General features: G+C 46.3%; 1 protein-coding gene across 1 annotated transcript in view; it reads right to left on the reverse strand.

The window, feature by feature from the left end:
- Nucleotides 1-18505, reverse strand: part of LOC116937780 (uncharacterized) — a 39048-nt gene that overhangs the window by 2220 nt on the left and 18323 nt on the right. The window contains exons 3-5 of the mRNA XM_032944877.2: nucleotides 5168-5268; nucleotides 4041-4125; nucleotides 181-349 (exon numbers count right to left, since the gene is read on the reverse strand). Of these exons, the coding sequence (XP_032800768.1) occupies nucleotides 181-349; nucleotides 4041-4125; nucleotides 5168-5268 (355 nt within the window). The remainder of the gene's footprint in view (nucleotides 1-180; nucleotides 350-4040; nucleotides 4126-5167; nucleotides 5269-18505) is intronic.

An 18505-nucleotide genomic window follows, 5' to 3' on the forward strand; every position in this document is an offset into this window, starting at 1 on the left:
AGGCTACCCCGTGAAGTTGACAAACCCCGCCCCCCTCCCCACAATGAATGTCGCACAAAAAAACGGCGACCGAACGTTCTTAGCACCAGAAGAGCAACGTCGAGCACGCATTGCTGCCTCGCGCTGCAAACAAACCAACCATGGCCGCGGGTACCCAGCGGCACGCGCCGTCGTTCTTACTCGGCCCGGGACTCCGTCCTCTGCAGGGCCTCCGTGTCCAGCCAGAGAGGCGAGGCGCCCAGCTCCGTGGTGCTCACGGCCCAATCGCCACGGGGAGGCAGCGCGGCCGCCGCCCTCTGCCATGTCGCTCGTTGTAGGGGCAGCAGCCAGCACCGAGGGGAAAGCCAGGCTGAGGGCGCGGGCAGAGAGAGGGGGGGGCATCACTCTCAGTCTGCCGTCGTCACCACAATGCACGCCTTTCTGTGCGGTCCACCATCGGGGCCCGGCACATGTCCGTGCGACATGGATGGGCTTTGCGTGCGGGTTTAACACAAGGGGGCGGATGCCTCCCCGACGCGTTCAGCTGAAACGTTGCTCACTCGAACTTGCAAGAACGCGAGAAATCTGCGTTTTCTCGATTACTTTTCTCTGCAACTCGTTCAAGCGATCCCGAGTACGACCAACGATGCGATGCGTTTCCACCGCGGGTGTGCGTGAATTAATGTGGAGTGGGCGGCGAACGCTGGGGATGGGCCTGGCTGTGCGCTAATTCACCCGAGCCAAGAAGGGGGCTGCCCAATCAACGCCATTCCCGGTGCACACCATTTTGTGGGGATGGAACGTGGCCATGAAGGGGGGCGGGCTTGAGGAGTGCGGTCGGGCGGCGGGCTTGAACCGTCGGAGCGAGCCGAGCGATGGGTTTCTGCTTGGGCAGTCGCAAGCCCCGTAGTAGCCACACCGATTCCGTGGTCCGAGCCCTGTAGATGCCACACTGATTCCGTGGTCCAAGTCCCGTAAGTGCCACACCGATTCCGTGGTCCGAGTCCCGTAAGTGCCACACCGATTCCGTGGTCCGAGCCCCGTAGATGCCACACCGCTTCCGTGGTCCGAGTCTCGTAGACTTCACATCGATTCCGTAATCCGAGTCTCGTAGTCGCCACACCGATTCCATGGTCCGAGTCTCGTAGACGCCACACCGATTCTGCGGTCCGAGTCCCTCATGTACGACGTAACCAGGGTTGGGAAGAGGTTCCTCCTCGGCACCCGGGAAGGTGGGACTCGGCGCCGGACGGTCACGGCTGCATTTGCTATTAGCGAGGTTGGAGGCGGGGCATCTGTAAAAATGCCAGGTCGGCTTGACCACGGTTGAGTTGACTTCGGGGTATCGATGGGCTGGTTTGTGCGACTAATGGTATGGGAACCCGAGTGCCACCGAAGTTGATTATTGGCTTTCATCGTCGCGTGTTCTTCACGTTATCTCTGTTGCCAGTGCAGTTGCCATGTTTATCTTGGGAGTGTCGTTATTTTACGCGATCTAGCCCAAAATACCTCTATTATGGATAATATTGGTCGCGAAAACCTACGTGTTAAACAGAGTGTCGTTTTGTTTTTAATGTGCAGCATTTAAGAGATAATTCATGATGAAATTCGCCTCAATAAAACAAAGATAATTATTGTTATGATTATGATGTTGATCCTGTGCAGGATATGGCTGGAATTGAAGGAAGTCATAGAGCACAGTCGTGGCTTACATGTCACTTGCTGAGTCAACAAGTTCGCTTCAAGCGTGTGGAACATTACACACCAGCTGACGTGTAATTATTTGCACGTATGGTGTGTCGCCGTATCTGCATGCTAACGCCACGTCACCCACCGTGTCACCAACCTCACAAACAACCGCGCAAACAGTTTATCAATATCACTGATAAAACTAATTATGACCAAGTCTGCAATTCCATATAAAATAGGCACAACGGTCACATCACTCTTTTCGTGCCTGCTGGAAATAATAAAGACACGACACGGATTTTTTTTAACCAAAAACCCCTAAAGAGGACAAACCAGGTACCTCTGAGGGCGAATAGCGAATAGCTTTGTTAGAGCGCTGGCCCGCACCGCCGACACACTGGCAGTGAATGTGCCAGCCGACCACGGTTAAACAGGCTGTTGTGGACCGCAAGCCAATGATTTAATTACCGCCACAAAATGTTTCTCCGTTATAGTAGCGGACATCGGTAGATTGTGAGAGGGTGCGATGCAGTTGGAGTTGGTTTCAGATATATTTTGGGCTAGTTTTTTGTTGTTGCGATTTACACAAATAAAAACATGTGCAGTGGTGTGTGGAGGAAGGCAAGGCTCTCAGACAGCATGCTGCTGCGTTGGCTGTGCAGGGTCAGAGTGGGCACTTGCTGGCCAACACTGCCGATTTAAATCTCCCACTAGCTCCGGATCAGAAGGCTGTGTGTGCCCCAAGCAGACATCACCCTCTCGGGAGTAGGGTCCAGGCCTTTCTGAGCCCATGGCTCGAATTAGGATTTTGTTCCTGGTTCAGCATCTGCATTCTGGTGGCCATCTGATCCGAAGTGAATGCACAAACATTAAATAATTAGGAATTGTTGGCACTTGTTGATTGATAGTTATTATGTCAGTCCCACACGTGAGGGCAGAAACCTTGGTGTCCAGTTTGACATCTCAGAAATATTTCCAGAAGGCATCGCTTCCTCTTACCTGCTGACTTGGAGAGACTGGTCCATTCTTTTGTGTAATCCTGACTCGACTGCTTCAACGCCTTACTTGTTGGGATACCAAGCAAAGTACTGTGCAGACTCCAGCTTTTTCAGAATGCAGCTGCTCGAGTGCTTACACCCCGTACACCATTCCGTGAGCACATTACACCAGTCCCCTTATCTCTTCATTGGCTACCAGTCAAATTCCGAGTAGCCTATACGGCTCTAAAATGACTCAACCCACGTTACTTGTAGGAATTAATACATTTATATATTCCATCAAGGTCCTTAAGATCTTCTGATCTCCAACTGCTCAGCACTCCCAGGTCTAGGTTGAGCTCTTTTGGCGATCGGGCTTTTGTTAGCGTGGAACCTAGCTATGGAGCACCTTGCCACTTGAAATCAGGCAATCGGAGTCAGTAGATATACTCAAGCCTGGTTTGAAACCCCATCTCTTGAAAGTGGCCTTCCCTCTTTAGTTTGGTCGGTTGCCCGGGTTCTGTTTTTGTTTCCTGCTTTTAATGCATTGCACATTGGGATCCTATGATGGAATGCGCACAATGTTTTTATTTATTATTTATGTTTCTGTAAATTATTGCTGTTTGAAAAAACATCTAAATTTAAAATAAACCATTCTGAATTTCGATTTAAAGCTTTCATGACTGCAGGGATTCATATTCTTGGTTCTTTCGGTAAAGTCACATATAAGGGAAATAATAAAATAATACAATAAAACAATACAATTCTCACGACAGTTCGATTGCAACACAAGCAATCATCAACAGGTGTGAAAACCACAGCAAGAATTTTTGAAAAAAGAGGCGGTTTTTTTTCTTAACGTCTGAACAATCGCCAGTTGCTGTCCGTGGTGCTAACGTTAAGAAAAAAACGCCACTTTTTTCAAAATTTCTTGCTGTGGTTTCCACACCTGATGATGATTGCTTGTGTTGCAATCGAAACGTCGTGATAATTTAACTGTTTTATTTTTATTATTTTATTATTTCCCTTCTACGTGACTTTACCAAAAGAACCAATAATATAAACCATTCTGGTTAAATTCACCACTAAACATTAATATTTGAGGCATAATATAGCTACACATTTTCCCTGACGTTACGGAATGTGGTCTCTGCCAACGTTCTTGGAAGCAAAGAATGCACGAATTATGTGTATGTATGTCGAACTTATTTTGCAGTGTACGTAGCCAACCATGCTAATCGGGTGGAAGTGCTGTGACGTGATCGATAACATCACGTCCGCGTGAATTTTGGGTTTCACCGTTGGGGTGGCGGCCGTGTGGGCACGCCGCCGGCCCAGGACGCACGAGGCACGGCACGCAAGGCGTGGGGAGGGGGCGTGCACGCTGCGCCTCACCGGACAGATTGCCGACGTGCTGCATCAACCAGCAGAAGGCATCGGGCTTCAACAGCGAGTCGCTCAATCCCGGAGCCTCGTTCACCTTCAAAAATGGCGCACACAAGGACGACGGCGATTGTTCATTGCCAACCAACGCGTGGTTCGTAGTAGCGGGGCGTAATCATTATGGGCGATGATCAATCCACTGCTGGATGAAGGCCACCCCAAGACAAAAGCAATATCTCACGATCCTGCGATGCCAGAATCCAGGTCGTGCCTGCACTATACAACGAGCACCTTGGGTGAGTTCCGTTCCTTGGCATCGCGTTCCAACCAAGCCCACTTCGCTTTCTTTGAACAATTTTTGAATGATTTATTTAACCCTGCGCGTGTTCTCCAATCCACGTATCTCTCTTTCCGTCTCTAAAATGTAAATCCAAACGTGCATCCTCTCCGTGCCCGTTGTGCACACCAGCACACGTTTCAGTTTGTGTCTCCGTTAATAATTATCGGCATGGGCACACGTTACGCATTGATTAGAAATAATTCAGCTTGAGGCCCATCACCGTGTGGCTTCTCATTACAGAGTTCCACTTTCCAAAAGCATTCCACAAACAGCTCTCTTCCACCTCTCTGTTTTCACCATCTTGACTATGGTCCACTCCAAATAGCCTCCCAAAGGTGCACCCATTCCGCTGTGTTTTTCCTCTTGTGTACTTCCGACAAATGTCTAATTGTTGTACACTTGAACGATCAGATCAAGGCAGTTGAGCAATCAGCGGCCTCCAGTGTGAGTGTGATCAGGGGTAAGAAAGCCCAATTGGTTGCTGCCTTTGCTGCCCGTGCTGAGATAAAACGCCACGGAGACACGGTCCTCGCCCAGGGCCCTGGCTGCCCAGTACATTTACACATCGCTCACCCAACCCGCATTCAAGCTTTCCACAAACTCTATGATGTTCCGTGCACGGAGATGCAGAGGCATACATTTACACATCAGCACTAACGCGACGCTGGGGAACTGCACAAACCCACCGTTACCTGCGCCACCTAATATATAAAGAGGGGTCAAGGGTTTGGATCGAACCCACGAACCTCCTGTATACCAGGCGAGGTAGTTGTTAACATCTCCTAGCCATCGCCAGCACCTTGTGGCGTTGAGGGATGTGCGGCAGACATGGAGGAAGGCAGCCGCGCTCCGCACACAGGACGAGGGTCCATGCCGCCCCCGGGGAGCCTGGCACGGGGCCTGTGGGGAGGGGCGATGAGTGGCACAGAGCAGGGGCCCGTCAGGTGGCACGGGCTCACGCACCCATTCTGCTTTCTCGGCGCACATTACGGGTGCTCGCTCCGGGTCGAGTACGATGCCCCACGTCACTTGGTTTGGGTGTGCAGCAGCGATGTTGTCTTGTCCAAGTTCGCCTGTATGTGTACATGTTGGCGGTACGATGCAGCATAACACACCGGTCCTCATGAAACAGGTCTAAAAATCAACATTTCAGCTGACATTCGTCTTCTGACTGCTTCGACATCACGATAACTGATTTTGAGGCACCACCACCATCCTGCAAGAACTTTGACCGGAGTTGCGAATCGCAGCAAAATACATGATTTTTGCGAAATATTCGCGTTTTTTATACCGCGCACCACTGGTGTACTGCCAACACGTTCAGTTGTTGCCTCAGACGCTCCTTTATTCTCCAATCTAAGCATTTCCCCATTCTTATCTTATCCTCGCTCACCGCAGCACGCCGCCGATCTCGCGTAGCGCGCCGCAAGCGCAAAGCGTACGAGCCACTCATTGAGTCATGCTCACGCGGTCAACAACACAGTCAGGGGCACAGGGGGGCGAGGAAGTGGAGGCCGGTAGTCCGGACCCCACAGAACAGCCGGGGGGTAGTGGGACGAATGGTATGGGGGAGTCAGGGGGCAATTCGGTGATAGCGGGGGACGGTTGCCCCCACAGCTGCAGTCTGTCGCCAGAGAAGGGGAGGTTTGGACCGCCTTACTCAAAATGCTGCTGACGCGACCCTCACCAGGACAAGGGGACTGAGAAACGAACATACAGGCAAATTAACGACAACAAGAAGAAAATAAGCTGTGGTGCCACAGTAAGAATAATTACTGAAGGGTATTTTTGCAATTTCTACTTTTCTGGATTGAATAAAATCCTTCAGTCAGTTACGTTGTCGTTTTTATTTTCTCCGAAGTTTGCACGAGATTTTCATACTACAGTGATCCCTCGGTTCACGATGCCATCGTCTTGCGATATTTTGATTAACTATCCGCCGCCCATAGGGTCCCATTGCTTCTATTTACGATACGTTTTCGATAAATGATTTATTTACGATGTCACGCGGCCGCCAATTTCGGCCAATCAGAGCGCTCCCTAAGTGGACTCGGCAGACCTCAGCCAAACAGCGTCCCGCCCTTTTGTGAGCGTTTTGAGGGCAACTGGCTGCTCGCTTTTTAATGTTGTGATGTGTGTTGCTTATGGAAACAGTTTTCTTGAATACTCAATGTTCTTAGAACGTTTATTCATTAAAATTGCGTGTTTAAATATTACTAACGATTTATTTAGAGTCAAAAAGGACAACTTCCGAACACATTAAGCCCTTTAAAATGCATTCTCCATATTTGATTAACGGTAGTTTCAATTGACGATGTTTTTCGTGGAACCAATTAATATCATTCACCGAGGGACCACTGTATATTCCAAACAAGTGCTGCCGGCTGGAGAGAGGGACGGACGGCCACATCCTTTGGACGTGCTCGCTTGCGAGTTATAATGAAACGAATAGCCCCTGCAACCCAGCGGGAAGCCACTGCGGCGAGAATCCCCGGGTCCCCCCCACGGAGCGTCCGCGCCTCCGTGGAGCGTCGCTCTCGCCCGTCGCAACGCAGCCTCACGGTACAAACCCAATGTGCCGATGCAGGACCTGACGTCGGTTTTGCCATTGTAAAAGGATCATCGCAGTGGTGAGATGGAACTACCTCGTCTGATATACAGGAGGTTGTGGGTTTGAGCCTGACCCTGACGGCGCCTGTATATTTGGAGTTTGCATGTTTCTCCTCATGTTCTCATGGATTTTTCTCCGAGTCCTCCGGTTTTTTCCCTCCACATTTGGCTGCTATAAATTTTCACGTGATAAACCACTTCGTTGAGCTATCATTTGTGGTCAAGTCGCTTCTGAAAAAGAGCTGTATAGCCCAATGGGGCTTACCTGGTAAAATAAAATATAGTTTAAATACATCTTAACTTAAAGCTTTTGTGACTGCAGGAATTCATATTTTTTTGGTCTATCGGTAAAGCCATGTAGATAGAAAAAATAAAAAAATAACAGCAATATCACGACGTTTCGATCACAACACAAGCAATCGTCATCAGGTGAAAAAATGTAGCGGGAGAGCTGCTCTTTCACCTGATGACGATTGCTTGTGTTGCGATCGAAACGTCGTGATATTATTATTTCTAATTTTTTTTTATATCTACGCGGCTTTACCGAAAGACCCAAAGAATATACTTTGAATAGTTTATATTGCAGGGAGGGCTGTGTTTAACTCACTGTGTCATGCTTCTTTATTCAATTACCGTTTGATGTTCAACAAATGTTTTAACTATCTCCACATTAAAAATCTACACATGTTTCATTATGTTTTGTGTCGTCACTTTTACACTTCCGCCGAGTGACATAGAGGATTACCGATGCAGTACTATACAGCAGTTGCTATTTTACCCCTACATTACTGTACATTGCTGTATATTTTTGAGGCCCAATATCGAAAATTGCAGTTCAATTGGAACCGTTGGCCCCCTCCTGTGAAACTTGGCAGGAGCCTTCTGGAAAGTCATGAGACTGGGGCTTTCGTGGGTAAACAAGCGGAATAATACAAAAAGTAAAGCTCTACTGGACTTAACTCGTGGCAAATGTTCACCGTCCAATTAACTTCAGCCGCAGCGTGGGAATATTTGAGCGACAGGAAACGTTCGAACGTCATCGAGAAGACTGCAAAGTTAGGCTCGGGATAAATACAACAAAAATCACGTCTGACTCGTTCGCTAGACCATCAGGGATATCTGGAAAATATCGTAAGCTGTGGTGTATGGAGAGCAGCGATTGAATAAACGCGATTATATAAAGAGGCACACTGGAACGGGTCGGAGCGCCGAGTGTTCCTTGAGGTGTTGCTACCTGCTATAGGGGGGGAGCGGTGGTGTAGCGGTTAGCGCTACGAACCCGGCCGCCCGAGTTCGAGTCCCGCTTACGGCCAACACCGGTGACGATTATCTGAACCAGTACTGGGTCTCTCCAAGGTCGACTCGGCCTCAAATGAGTACCTAGTGCGGTGTGTAAACACCGTCACTGGGCGTGGTGCTGGTCACCCCACCCCCTCGTGTGCCCCTACCAGCCTTCATAGATGCTCGCTAAAAGTATGTTAAGACTATACAGGGGATCTTTATCATTGTCTTTGTCTATGTCTGCTTGTCAGTGTCTCTATCTGTCCATCTGTCTGTGTGTGTGTGTGTCGGCGTGTCTGTCTGTCTGGAACACGGGGTCACGATAACTCTCATAAGTCCCCCTTTGATCAAAAGGTCAATGTGATGATGATGTCTCTACCCTGATGATGCCAAAATCAGTCTAAGGCATATAATAGGGAGTGTCTTTGTCTGTGCGACTTGCTTATGACATGTGGTTCACAAACGGTCTTGAACTCAATGTGTTGACAGCACAACATCCGAGAAGCACAGAGCGTGGAGAAACGTAGGCTTCGGATCGCATTGAGAGACGGTGGGATATGGTAAAGGCTCGACATCTGCGAGGGTTGGGTTCTTGAACGTCTGTGAATTTAGAATTTGCGACTGTTGATACAGTACTGTACTGTTGTACTATGTTTATATTTGGGGGGAGGAGGCGGGGTAGGTTCCCGTGTTCGACTGAACACATACGGGAGAAAATGATGTTTCATCACATTAGCCCGCATACGCATATAACCCGCAGACGCATATACCCCGCAAAAATAGCGTTTTGTGTAAAAATGATTTCAGATAGCCCGCACCTCCATATACCCCGCATGCATTCATACCTTTAACGTCGTTACCGCAGCTTAAGTCCATCATATTAATACGAAGTTTACATTTGTAATACATTCCACTATAAATTGTTAACATTAAAATCATAACGTGAACAAAGAAAACAAACTAACCGGAAATGAGTAAACTTAAAACAGTAAATAAGTAACAAAAGGAAATATCCAATAAATAAGTAACATATAACTGGTAGATAAGTAAGTACAGTTTTAGCACTGGTAGATTGCGAACTGCGCAGATAATAGTGGCACTACGGTAAGGCCGTTGCCTCGTCCCCAACCCCCCACCTCTCTCTCCCCCCAGCTCTCCCGTCGCTGGTAAACAAAGTGCGCCCACTTCAAACATTGTCGTTTAATTGTACAAACAATTAAATAATTAAAAACGTGATAACATGTGCAGTTTTAGTGTGAGTGGTTTATTCAACAGTGCTTTAGTCAAAGGTGTGTTGCATAGTGGATAGTTCTACCATGAAAAAAATAAACGAGTTATGACATTTCACACGTGTTAAATATTTTTTGGGATAGCCCGCACCTCCATATACCCCGCAGAGTCTTGTTTTGTTTGTAAAAAGTGGTATACCCCGCGGGTTATATGCGGGAAAATACGGTAATCCTGTACTGTATACATAAATACCATCCATGTACTTAGTTAAATTGTACAAGGATACAAATAAATAACACGAATAATACAAAACACGTGAATAAATTATCCTGTAAATGTGGAAGTTGGATTTTGCATGGCTGATCGTGGTGTGATGATAGTTCTGCTATAACGCCACGGGTTACTACTTCAGTGTGTCGGAGTAAATCCACAACATTTACAACTAATTGACATGTTTTGTTTACGTGACAAACCTTACTAACTGGCTGTGTCGGGTGGTGGCGGGGTTAACGACACATTTATACTTAAGCGATCTCAACCCAAAGAGAGAGAAAAGCTTTCATTACGAATATGATACATCTCCATATATATAGAAGGCAAACTTGTGAGTATGTGTGTCTGTTCAAAATGTTTAGTGTACTTCGCGACATGCAACAAATTAGAAATTTTCCATGTGGGTACTTTCCAGACTGTACACCATGCAAAAATTATAAAAAAAGACTTATTTTTTTTCGGGGGGAGCTCAATATGCATATATTTTTTGCACGGCAAGTGAGCTGTGACGTCACATCTGTCATGTGACCCGCGCATGTGGAAGCGTAACGCATTGTAGTGTAGTGGTTAGCACGCTGCACACGAACCCGGCGACCCAAAGTTCGATTCCCGCTCACGACCACCACCGGTGACGATTATTTGAACCGGTCCTGGGCCTTCCCTAGGTCGACTCAGCCTCAAACGAGTAACTGGTGTGGTGTGTCAACATCACCGAGGAGACAAAGGCGGTCGGGAGTGGTGCTGGCCACCCTCCAGCTCGTGTACCGTTCCGGCCTTCATAGGTACTCGCTACCAGCACTTACCCCTATAGTCTGTTAAAGCTATATGGGGGATCTTTGTCTTTGGAGCGGTAGTGTAGTGCTTTGCGCGCCGCGCTTCGAACCCAGCGACCCGAGTTCCATTCCTGCTCACGGCCACCACCAGTGACGATTATTTGAACCGGTCCTGGGCCTCCCCTCGGTCGTCGCAGTAACTGGTGTGGTGTGACCATCGCCACTGGGGAGACAAAGGCGGCCGGGCGTCGTGAATCCAAGTCCCGGGCGAAGCCGGGTAGTAAAGCTCGTCTATATATACAAGGGAAATTTGTGAAAATGTGTGTCTGTTCAAAATGTTTAGCATACTTCCCGACATGCAACAAACTTGAAATTTGCCATGTGGGTACTTTCCAGACTGTACACCATGCAAAAATTATAAAAATAGACTTTTGTATTTTTTTTGGGGGGGGGCGCAATAATGCATATATTTTGCACGGCAAGTGAGCTGTGACGTCACATCTGCCATGTCACCCGCGCATGCGGAAGTGTAACGCAGTGTGCCTGCTCATGTCACGCATACCCCCCCCCCAACCCTCCGCGAGTAAAGTTCCATACAAATGTGTTGTAGGTCTAAGGCGATCTTCACGCAGCATTGCTTTATTTTTTCAGTCGTTTACTACCGTACGCACCCTGAAAGTTGTGTGTCTGCAGCAAGCGCGTGTATGTGTACCTATGGACGTGTGCGCGTGTGTGTGGGGGGAGCGGTAGTGTAGTGGTTAGCGCGCTGCTCTACAAACCCGGCGACCCGAGTTTGATTCTCGCTCACGGCTACCACAGGTGACGATTATTTGAACCGGTCCTGGGCCTCGCCTAGGTTGACTCAGCCTCAAACGAGTAACTCGTGTGGTGTGTGAACATCGTCACTGAGGGGACAAAGGCGTGTGGTGAGTCCAAGTTGGGCGAAGCGGGGTAGTAAAGCTAGTTTATTATAACGCGATCTTGCCATGATGCGGTGTTCCTTCAGGAACGCAACCACAAGCGCCACGTTACAGGATAACAGACTACACGATGGCGGTCATCGGTGCCCTTGCCACCACACTTTTTCCAAATGCGCCTTCTCGCGTTTTTCTCTCCACCCGACTCTTGGACTCGTCTCGCAATGTAATGGTGGGGAGGGGGGGGGGTGTTCTGCCTCACATCAGGTGTGGGGGTGTGTGTACACAGGAATTTCCTGAATTGATGTTGAGTTTGGTCACGTGACCAGGAAGTTACGATTTGACATTCTCTAAGCCATGCGGCAGGGTGTCAGCAATTATACAGAGTACAAAATGGAGGCACAAATAGCGTCTCAGTGAAGACAGGTGCATCTTTTCATTGTGGGACTTTAAGAAGCATTGTCTCCTGCTACACCTCTTACCCAGAAGACAGACGTGCTCACAGCACCCACCGAGGAGGTCAGCACTGCAGACCTCTACAGACGTCAATGGAGACAAGTGCAGAGCTTCGCCAACACGTTCTGGCATCGCTGTAAAAACGAGTACCTTACGACACTTCAAGTGCGCAGCAAGTGGCAGTTGAACAGACCAGACATCCAAGAAGGTGACCTCGTCCTACTGAATGACAACCAAGTCAAACGGAATGAGTGGCCAATGGGCCGCATCCTCAAGACGATTCCCAGTGCCGATGGAAAAGTTTGAAAGGTTGAGGTTATGATCGCGAAGCAAGGTGTCGCAAGAACTTTCGTCAGGCCTATAGCTGAGACAGTACTACTTCCCTTTCGCAAAGATATGGACAAATAAAGTTGACCTATTGAAGTTTGTTATACATTTGTTAATGAGATAGAAAATAAATGGTGGTATCTCCTAGATACCAGACGAGGAGTGTTCTGCCTCACAGCAGGTGTGGGGGTGTTCGTACACAGGAATTTCCTATATAGATGTTGAGTTTGGTCACGTGACCAAAAAGTTACGATTTGACATTCTCTAAGCCATGCAGCAAGGTGTCAGCCATTACACAGAGGACAAAATGGAGGCACAAATAGCGTCTCTGTTCATTGTGGGACTTTAAGAAGCATTGTCTGTAAGTTCGTTTATGTTCTTATAATACTGGGAATGCTGTTATAATGTTGGGATGGCCGTTATGATGCTGTAAATGCCTTTATAATGCTGTTAAATTGTTATGATAAATATGAAGCCTAGTTAACAACGAAGCCTGCCACTTGCGTTATTGTGAATGTTACTTGAAATTGAATAAGTCGAGTCAGACTTGTACCCATGTAACCTTATTGCGACCTTGAGAGCAAAGATGACCAAATATCTCATCCACAGTTCAGTGTTATGTGCAGTGCTGTACATTTTTATTTAACACAGTAGCGTATTCTCTTGTATAGCTAGGCAGTACTAATGTAGGTGCCTGGTCCATCCAGGATCTATTGCTGAGTTTTATGTTATCTAAGACAATGTTATGATGCTATAGTGTTCATTCATTGTATTGATATTTCCAAGTATTAACAGATGCTGTATTGTGTGTTGTGTTTTTCCATCAGATGTTCACCCTGGCTCTGAAGGTTTATTGAATGGGAGGTTATCTACTTGGAGAGTGGTGCAATGCAGCGCACAGCGAGGCCGAGACAGGGGGCAACAGCAGACCCGCTATCACCACCGGCACAGGTCCGTCCAACACCTCTCCACTTGTTTAACACATAGGCTTTCGTCACCAACATGATCCATAATAGTTTTTTGGGGTTATGAAGCTAGTTGTAATTACTGGTGAAACGTCGTACTCAGATACCTACTATAATCACCCAGGAATGTCCTAAACGCTCGTGACGTCACTCTACGTCGACCAGCCCCCCTCATTAATAATAAACAGGTTACGTCCTCCACATGGACCCGCCTCTCCTTAATAATCATGAGCAGGTGACGTCACTCCGCATGGAGAACCCCCCCTCATTAATAATGATTAGGTGACGTCACTCCACATTTGACTTCCCCCCTTATTAATAATCATGAACAGGTCATGTCCTCCAAATGGACACCTCCCCTCCATTAATAATAATTAGCAGGTGACGTCACTCCACATGGGGGAGCTATGTGCCTCCTCCCCCTCCTCAGCATCAACTTATAACCCTCACTACAAAGGCAGAACCCTCACGTCACGCGATCTCCGTAATGCTATTGAGACATTGAAGTAAAAAATACTTCTTGATGAACAAGGGATTATCACCTTCATCTTAAATGTCTGTGTCACCGTGGCCTTACCAATTGCACACGAATAGATGCAATGAATATCACGTCGTGGTCTGCTTTTCACTTGCAAGTTTCAGATTTACTGCAATACACCCATCCTTGGATGGGCAAAAGGCTAGTTGTAAATGTTGTGGCTTGGCTTTCCAACACACCGGTGTGCTGTACTAGTGACGAATTGGCAAGTTCTGTTTATGTGTTTGTTCATGATTTTGGAAATCTATTTGGTTACCCCTGTTATGTATGGCAAGGTGATGGTTTTGATTTGATCATCAGATGTCTCCTTCCTCACAGTTGGGGTGATGGCTTTGCGGATTGTGTAGTCAAAATATCCATTCGCCTTGAGAGCTTGGTGTACGTGTCTATGTTCACTGGTTAAGTGTTCATGGTCGGAGATACATTGAGCTCTATGGTGTAGAGTTTTGATTAAGGACTTCTTCTGGGATGGATAGTAGTGGGAATCCGGTTTTAGGTAGGCATCAGTATGGGTTGCTTTCTTGTAAACAGAATGGCTCATTGAGCCATCTGGTCTCTTTTCGATTAGGGCATCCAAGAAGGGTAGCTTGCCATCCTTTTCAACCTCCATGGTGAATTTGATGGCTGGGTGTATGGAATTGATGTGGTTGAGGAATTGGTTCAGAGCTGGTTGGCCATGTGGCCAGATGACAAACGTGTCATCCACATACCTGTTCCACAAGGATGGGCGTAGAGTGGATGCCTGTATGTGCGTGCGTCTCAAAATTTTCCATGAAAACATTGGCTACAACCGGAGATAAGGAGAGACCCCTTTGGGGTGCCTTCAGTTTGTAGAACGTTCAATTCCATGTGAAGTATGTGTTGGTGAGGCAGTGTCTCACGAGGGCCGGTACATCAGCATTCAATCCTTGTAGGACCAAATATTCAATGATTGCAATGGTATCAGGCACGGGAACTTTGGTGAACAAAGAAACTACATCTAAACGAACAAGAAAATCACCTGGGGACAGTGATATGTCCTTAATTGACGATACCAGGTGAGCTAAGTACAGAAGAGGTGGTCTTGCCAGTGAATGGCTATAAGGTCTCAGACAGAAATCGGGCCAGTTTGTAGGTGGGTGAGTCAATGGTGGAGATGATAGGACGAAGGGGTGTACCTTCTTTATGGATTTTTGGTAAGCCATATAATCTGGGTGGTCTAGCAGCAGAAGGTTTTAAGGGAAACCGTTTGGTCTGTTCAATTAATGAAGCTGAATCAGTGATGATACTGTTCATTTTTGTAACGAGGCTGTTGGTGGGATCTCTTTTAATTTTTGTGTAGCTACCATCATTAAGTAGGTCCTGAATTTTGTTATTATACACGGTTTTGTCCATGATGACAGTGGCATTGCCCTTGTCGGCTGAGAGGATGACAATATCATCCCTTTTTTTTCAATTCAAAACGCTCATCCTTACTGATGTTGCTAACTGGTATCTTAGCCCTTTTTAGGGTTGCAGCTATCTTGTCACGTCAGCAGCGATGTGTCCCAAACCCTTAAGGGCTACATCGACCTGGCCAATAATGTCATCCACTGGTATGTGTTTGGGGGTGACTGCAAAGTTCAACCCTTTAGCCAGAACCGATTTTAGACCATCGGAAATTGGACTATTACTCAGATTAATAACAACCTTGTCAATATTCTTAGTTTTTTCGGTAAAGTCACGTTGAAGGGAAACAACAAAATAATAAAATATATATATAAAACAATAAAAAAATTCTCACGACGTTTCGACCATAACTCAAACGGTCGTCTTCAGGTGTGTTGGTTTGCATCAATTTATTTTTAAACGGCGCATTTATTTATTTATAAAAACGTTAGCGCCACGCGCAACGATTTGGCAGTTTATTTAGGACTAGTCCATCTATATTCTGAAAAGAGGAGGGGGGAGACGAAATTTTTTTATAATGTATGCTGTCTGAAAGCCACTGTAAGCGTGAACAATCAATTAAGACCTGAAATGGTTTATCAAATCTTTCCAATGATTGCTAAGATAGAATCCATCTTCTCGGTTAATATTGTCTCTGTGCTTGTATATGTGGATAGCCTCATGAACGAATCTCTCATGGTAGCCAGATGGCTTACAATGAACCTCTGTCTTGGAAAAGTCAATGTCATGTGAGCCTACTGAATTAGAACAATGATCTGCCACGGCTGAGGTGTTGGTCCAACCATGTTTAAGGTCTGCTTTGTGTTCACGAATGCGGTCCGAGACATGGCGTTTGGTTTCTCCAATGTAACTACTACCACAGAGGCAACTCAGTTTGTAGACACCAGGGTATTGTATGTCCGGAATCACATCCTTTACAGACGGAACCAGATCACGGATTTTATGTAATGTGTTGAAACGGACCTGGATCTTGTGTTTATTCAAGATTCTGGAGATCTTTTTTGTGATCCCCGCAATGTAGGGTAAAGTGATGGTTTTGAAAGGCTCCTCATGAGGGTTCTTCTTCATGGTTTGAGTGATAGCTTTGCGGATTGTATAGTCGGATTAACCATTAGCCCTAAGAGCTTGGTGTACGTGCTTGAGTTCACTGCTTATGTGTTCCTGGTCGGATATGCATTGGGCTCTATGATACAGAGTCTTGATGAGAGAATTCTTCTGTGATGGATGGTGGTGGGAATCCGGTTTCAGATAAGCATCCGTATGGGTAGCTTTCCTGTAGACAGAGTGGCTCATTGAACCATCAGGTCTCTTTTTAATTAGGACATCCAAAAAAGGTATCTTGCCATCTATTTTGACTTCCATGGTAAATCTGATGGCTGGGTGTATGGAATTGATGTGGTCGAAGAATTGGTCTAGAGCAGGCCGGCCATGTGGCCAGATGACAAAAGTGTCATCCACGTACCTCTTCCATAAGGTTGGGCGCAGAGTGGCAGTCTGGATGGTGTCAGTCTCAAATTTCTCCATGAAAATGTTAGCTATAACCGGAGATAGGGGGGAGCCCATTGGGGTGCCCTCAGTTTGTTTGTAGAAAGTTCCATTCCAAGTGAAGTATGTATTGGTTAAACAGTGTCTCACCAGGGGGGGTACGTCAGTGTTTAGTCCTTGATGAACCAAGTCTTCAATGATTGCAATGGTGTCAGGTACAGGAACCTTGGTGAATAAGGAAACTACATCAAAACTGACAAGCAGGTTGTCTGGGGACAGGGAAATACCCTTGATTGTCGATACCAGGTGAGTAGAATTTTGTACCGCAGAGGTGGTCTTTCCAGTGAAAGGACGCAGGATTTCAGACAAAAAACGAGCTAGTTTGTAGGTGGGGGAGCTGATAGTAGAGACTATGGGACGAAGGGGTGTATCTACTTTATGTATTTTTGGTAAGCCGTATAATCTTGGTGGCCTGGCAGCAGAAGGTTTCAACGAAAACTGTTTAGATTGATCAATTAATGCGGTTGAATCAGAAATCATTTTGTTGGTTTGTGTGACGAGGCTGTTGGTGGGATCTCTTTTTATTTTTGTATAACTACCATAGTCGAGTAATTCTTTAATTTTGTTGTTGTATTCTATTTTATCCATGATGACAGTAGCATTGCCTTTGTCAGCTGAGAGGACTACAATATCATTCCTCTTTTTTAATTTATATAATTCAAAACGCTCATCTTTGCTGAGGTTGCTAGCTGGCATCTTAGCGTTTTTGAGGGTTGCAGCGATTTCAGATCTTGCTACGTCTGCAGCGATGTGACCCAGGCCCCTGAGAGCAACGTCTACTTGGGCGATTATATCATTAACTGGTATGTGTTTAGGTGTGACTGCAAAGTTTAGACCTTTAGCTAAAACGGATTTCAGACCATCGGAAATAGATCTGTTACTGCGATTAATTACGACTTTGTTAACGTCTAACTTTTTGGTGTGTGGGTCCGGTCTTTTGTTGAAGAGGAGGTTAAATTTGGAAATCAGGTTTTCCTTACATTTTGTCGACATAGTAGCAGCTGAAGAGGCAGTCATATTGTCTACATGTTCCCAATCCGATGTGGACATTGTTGCCGTCAATGATAAGTGTGATTTGTAGAGTGTCTTGTCTAACTGATCTAGTTCGGTGCGTATAAGTCTGATTTTTTCTGAGATAAGAGCTAAGCTAGTTTTGAAAAGAATTCGTTTCGCATTAGAAGAAGTTACAGCAGCAGAGGTCAGTGTAAATGCGATTGGTATCACCCCAGAGTCACGGCATCTCTTCAGGAAGGTGAGAGACTCGATCAGCTGTGCTTTCTTATCCCGGAGTTTGTTGAAGGATCTTAAAGTTACGTGAAAACCCTCTCCGTAGAGGCGATTAAATGGCTACCATGAGAGATTCGTTCATGAGGCTATCCACATATACAAGCACAGAGACAATTTTAACCGAGAAGATGGATTCTATCTTAGCAATCATTGGAAAGATTTGATAAACCATTTCAGGTCTTAATTGATTGTTCACGCTTACAGTGGCTTTCAGACAGCATACATTATAAAAATTTTCGTCTCCCCCCTCCTCTTTTCAGAATATAGATGGACTAGTCCTAAATAACTGCAAAATCGTTGCGCGTGGCGCTAACGTTTTTATAAATAAATGCGCCGTTTAAAAATAATTTTATGCAAACCAACACACCTGAAGACGACCGTTTGAGTTATGGTCGAAACGTCGTGAGAATTTTTTATTGTTTTATATATTTTTTTATTATTTTGTTGTTTCCCTTCAACGTGACTTTACCAAAAAAACTAAGAATATGAATTACTGCAGTCACGAAA

The sequence above is a fragment of the Petromyzon marinus genome, chromosome 42, assembly GCF_048934315.1.
Source record: "Petromyzon marinus isolate PM22_M1 ecotype Great Lakes invasive population chromosome 42, UKy_Petmar_22M1.pri1.0, whole genome shotgun sequence".
NCBI lineage: Eukaryota > Metazoa > Chordata > Hyperoartia > Petromyzontiformes > Petromyzontidae > Petromyzon > Petromyzon marinus.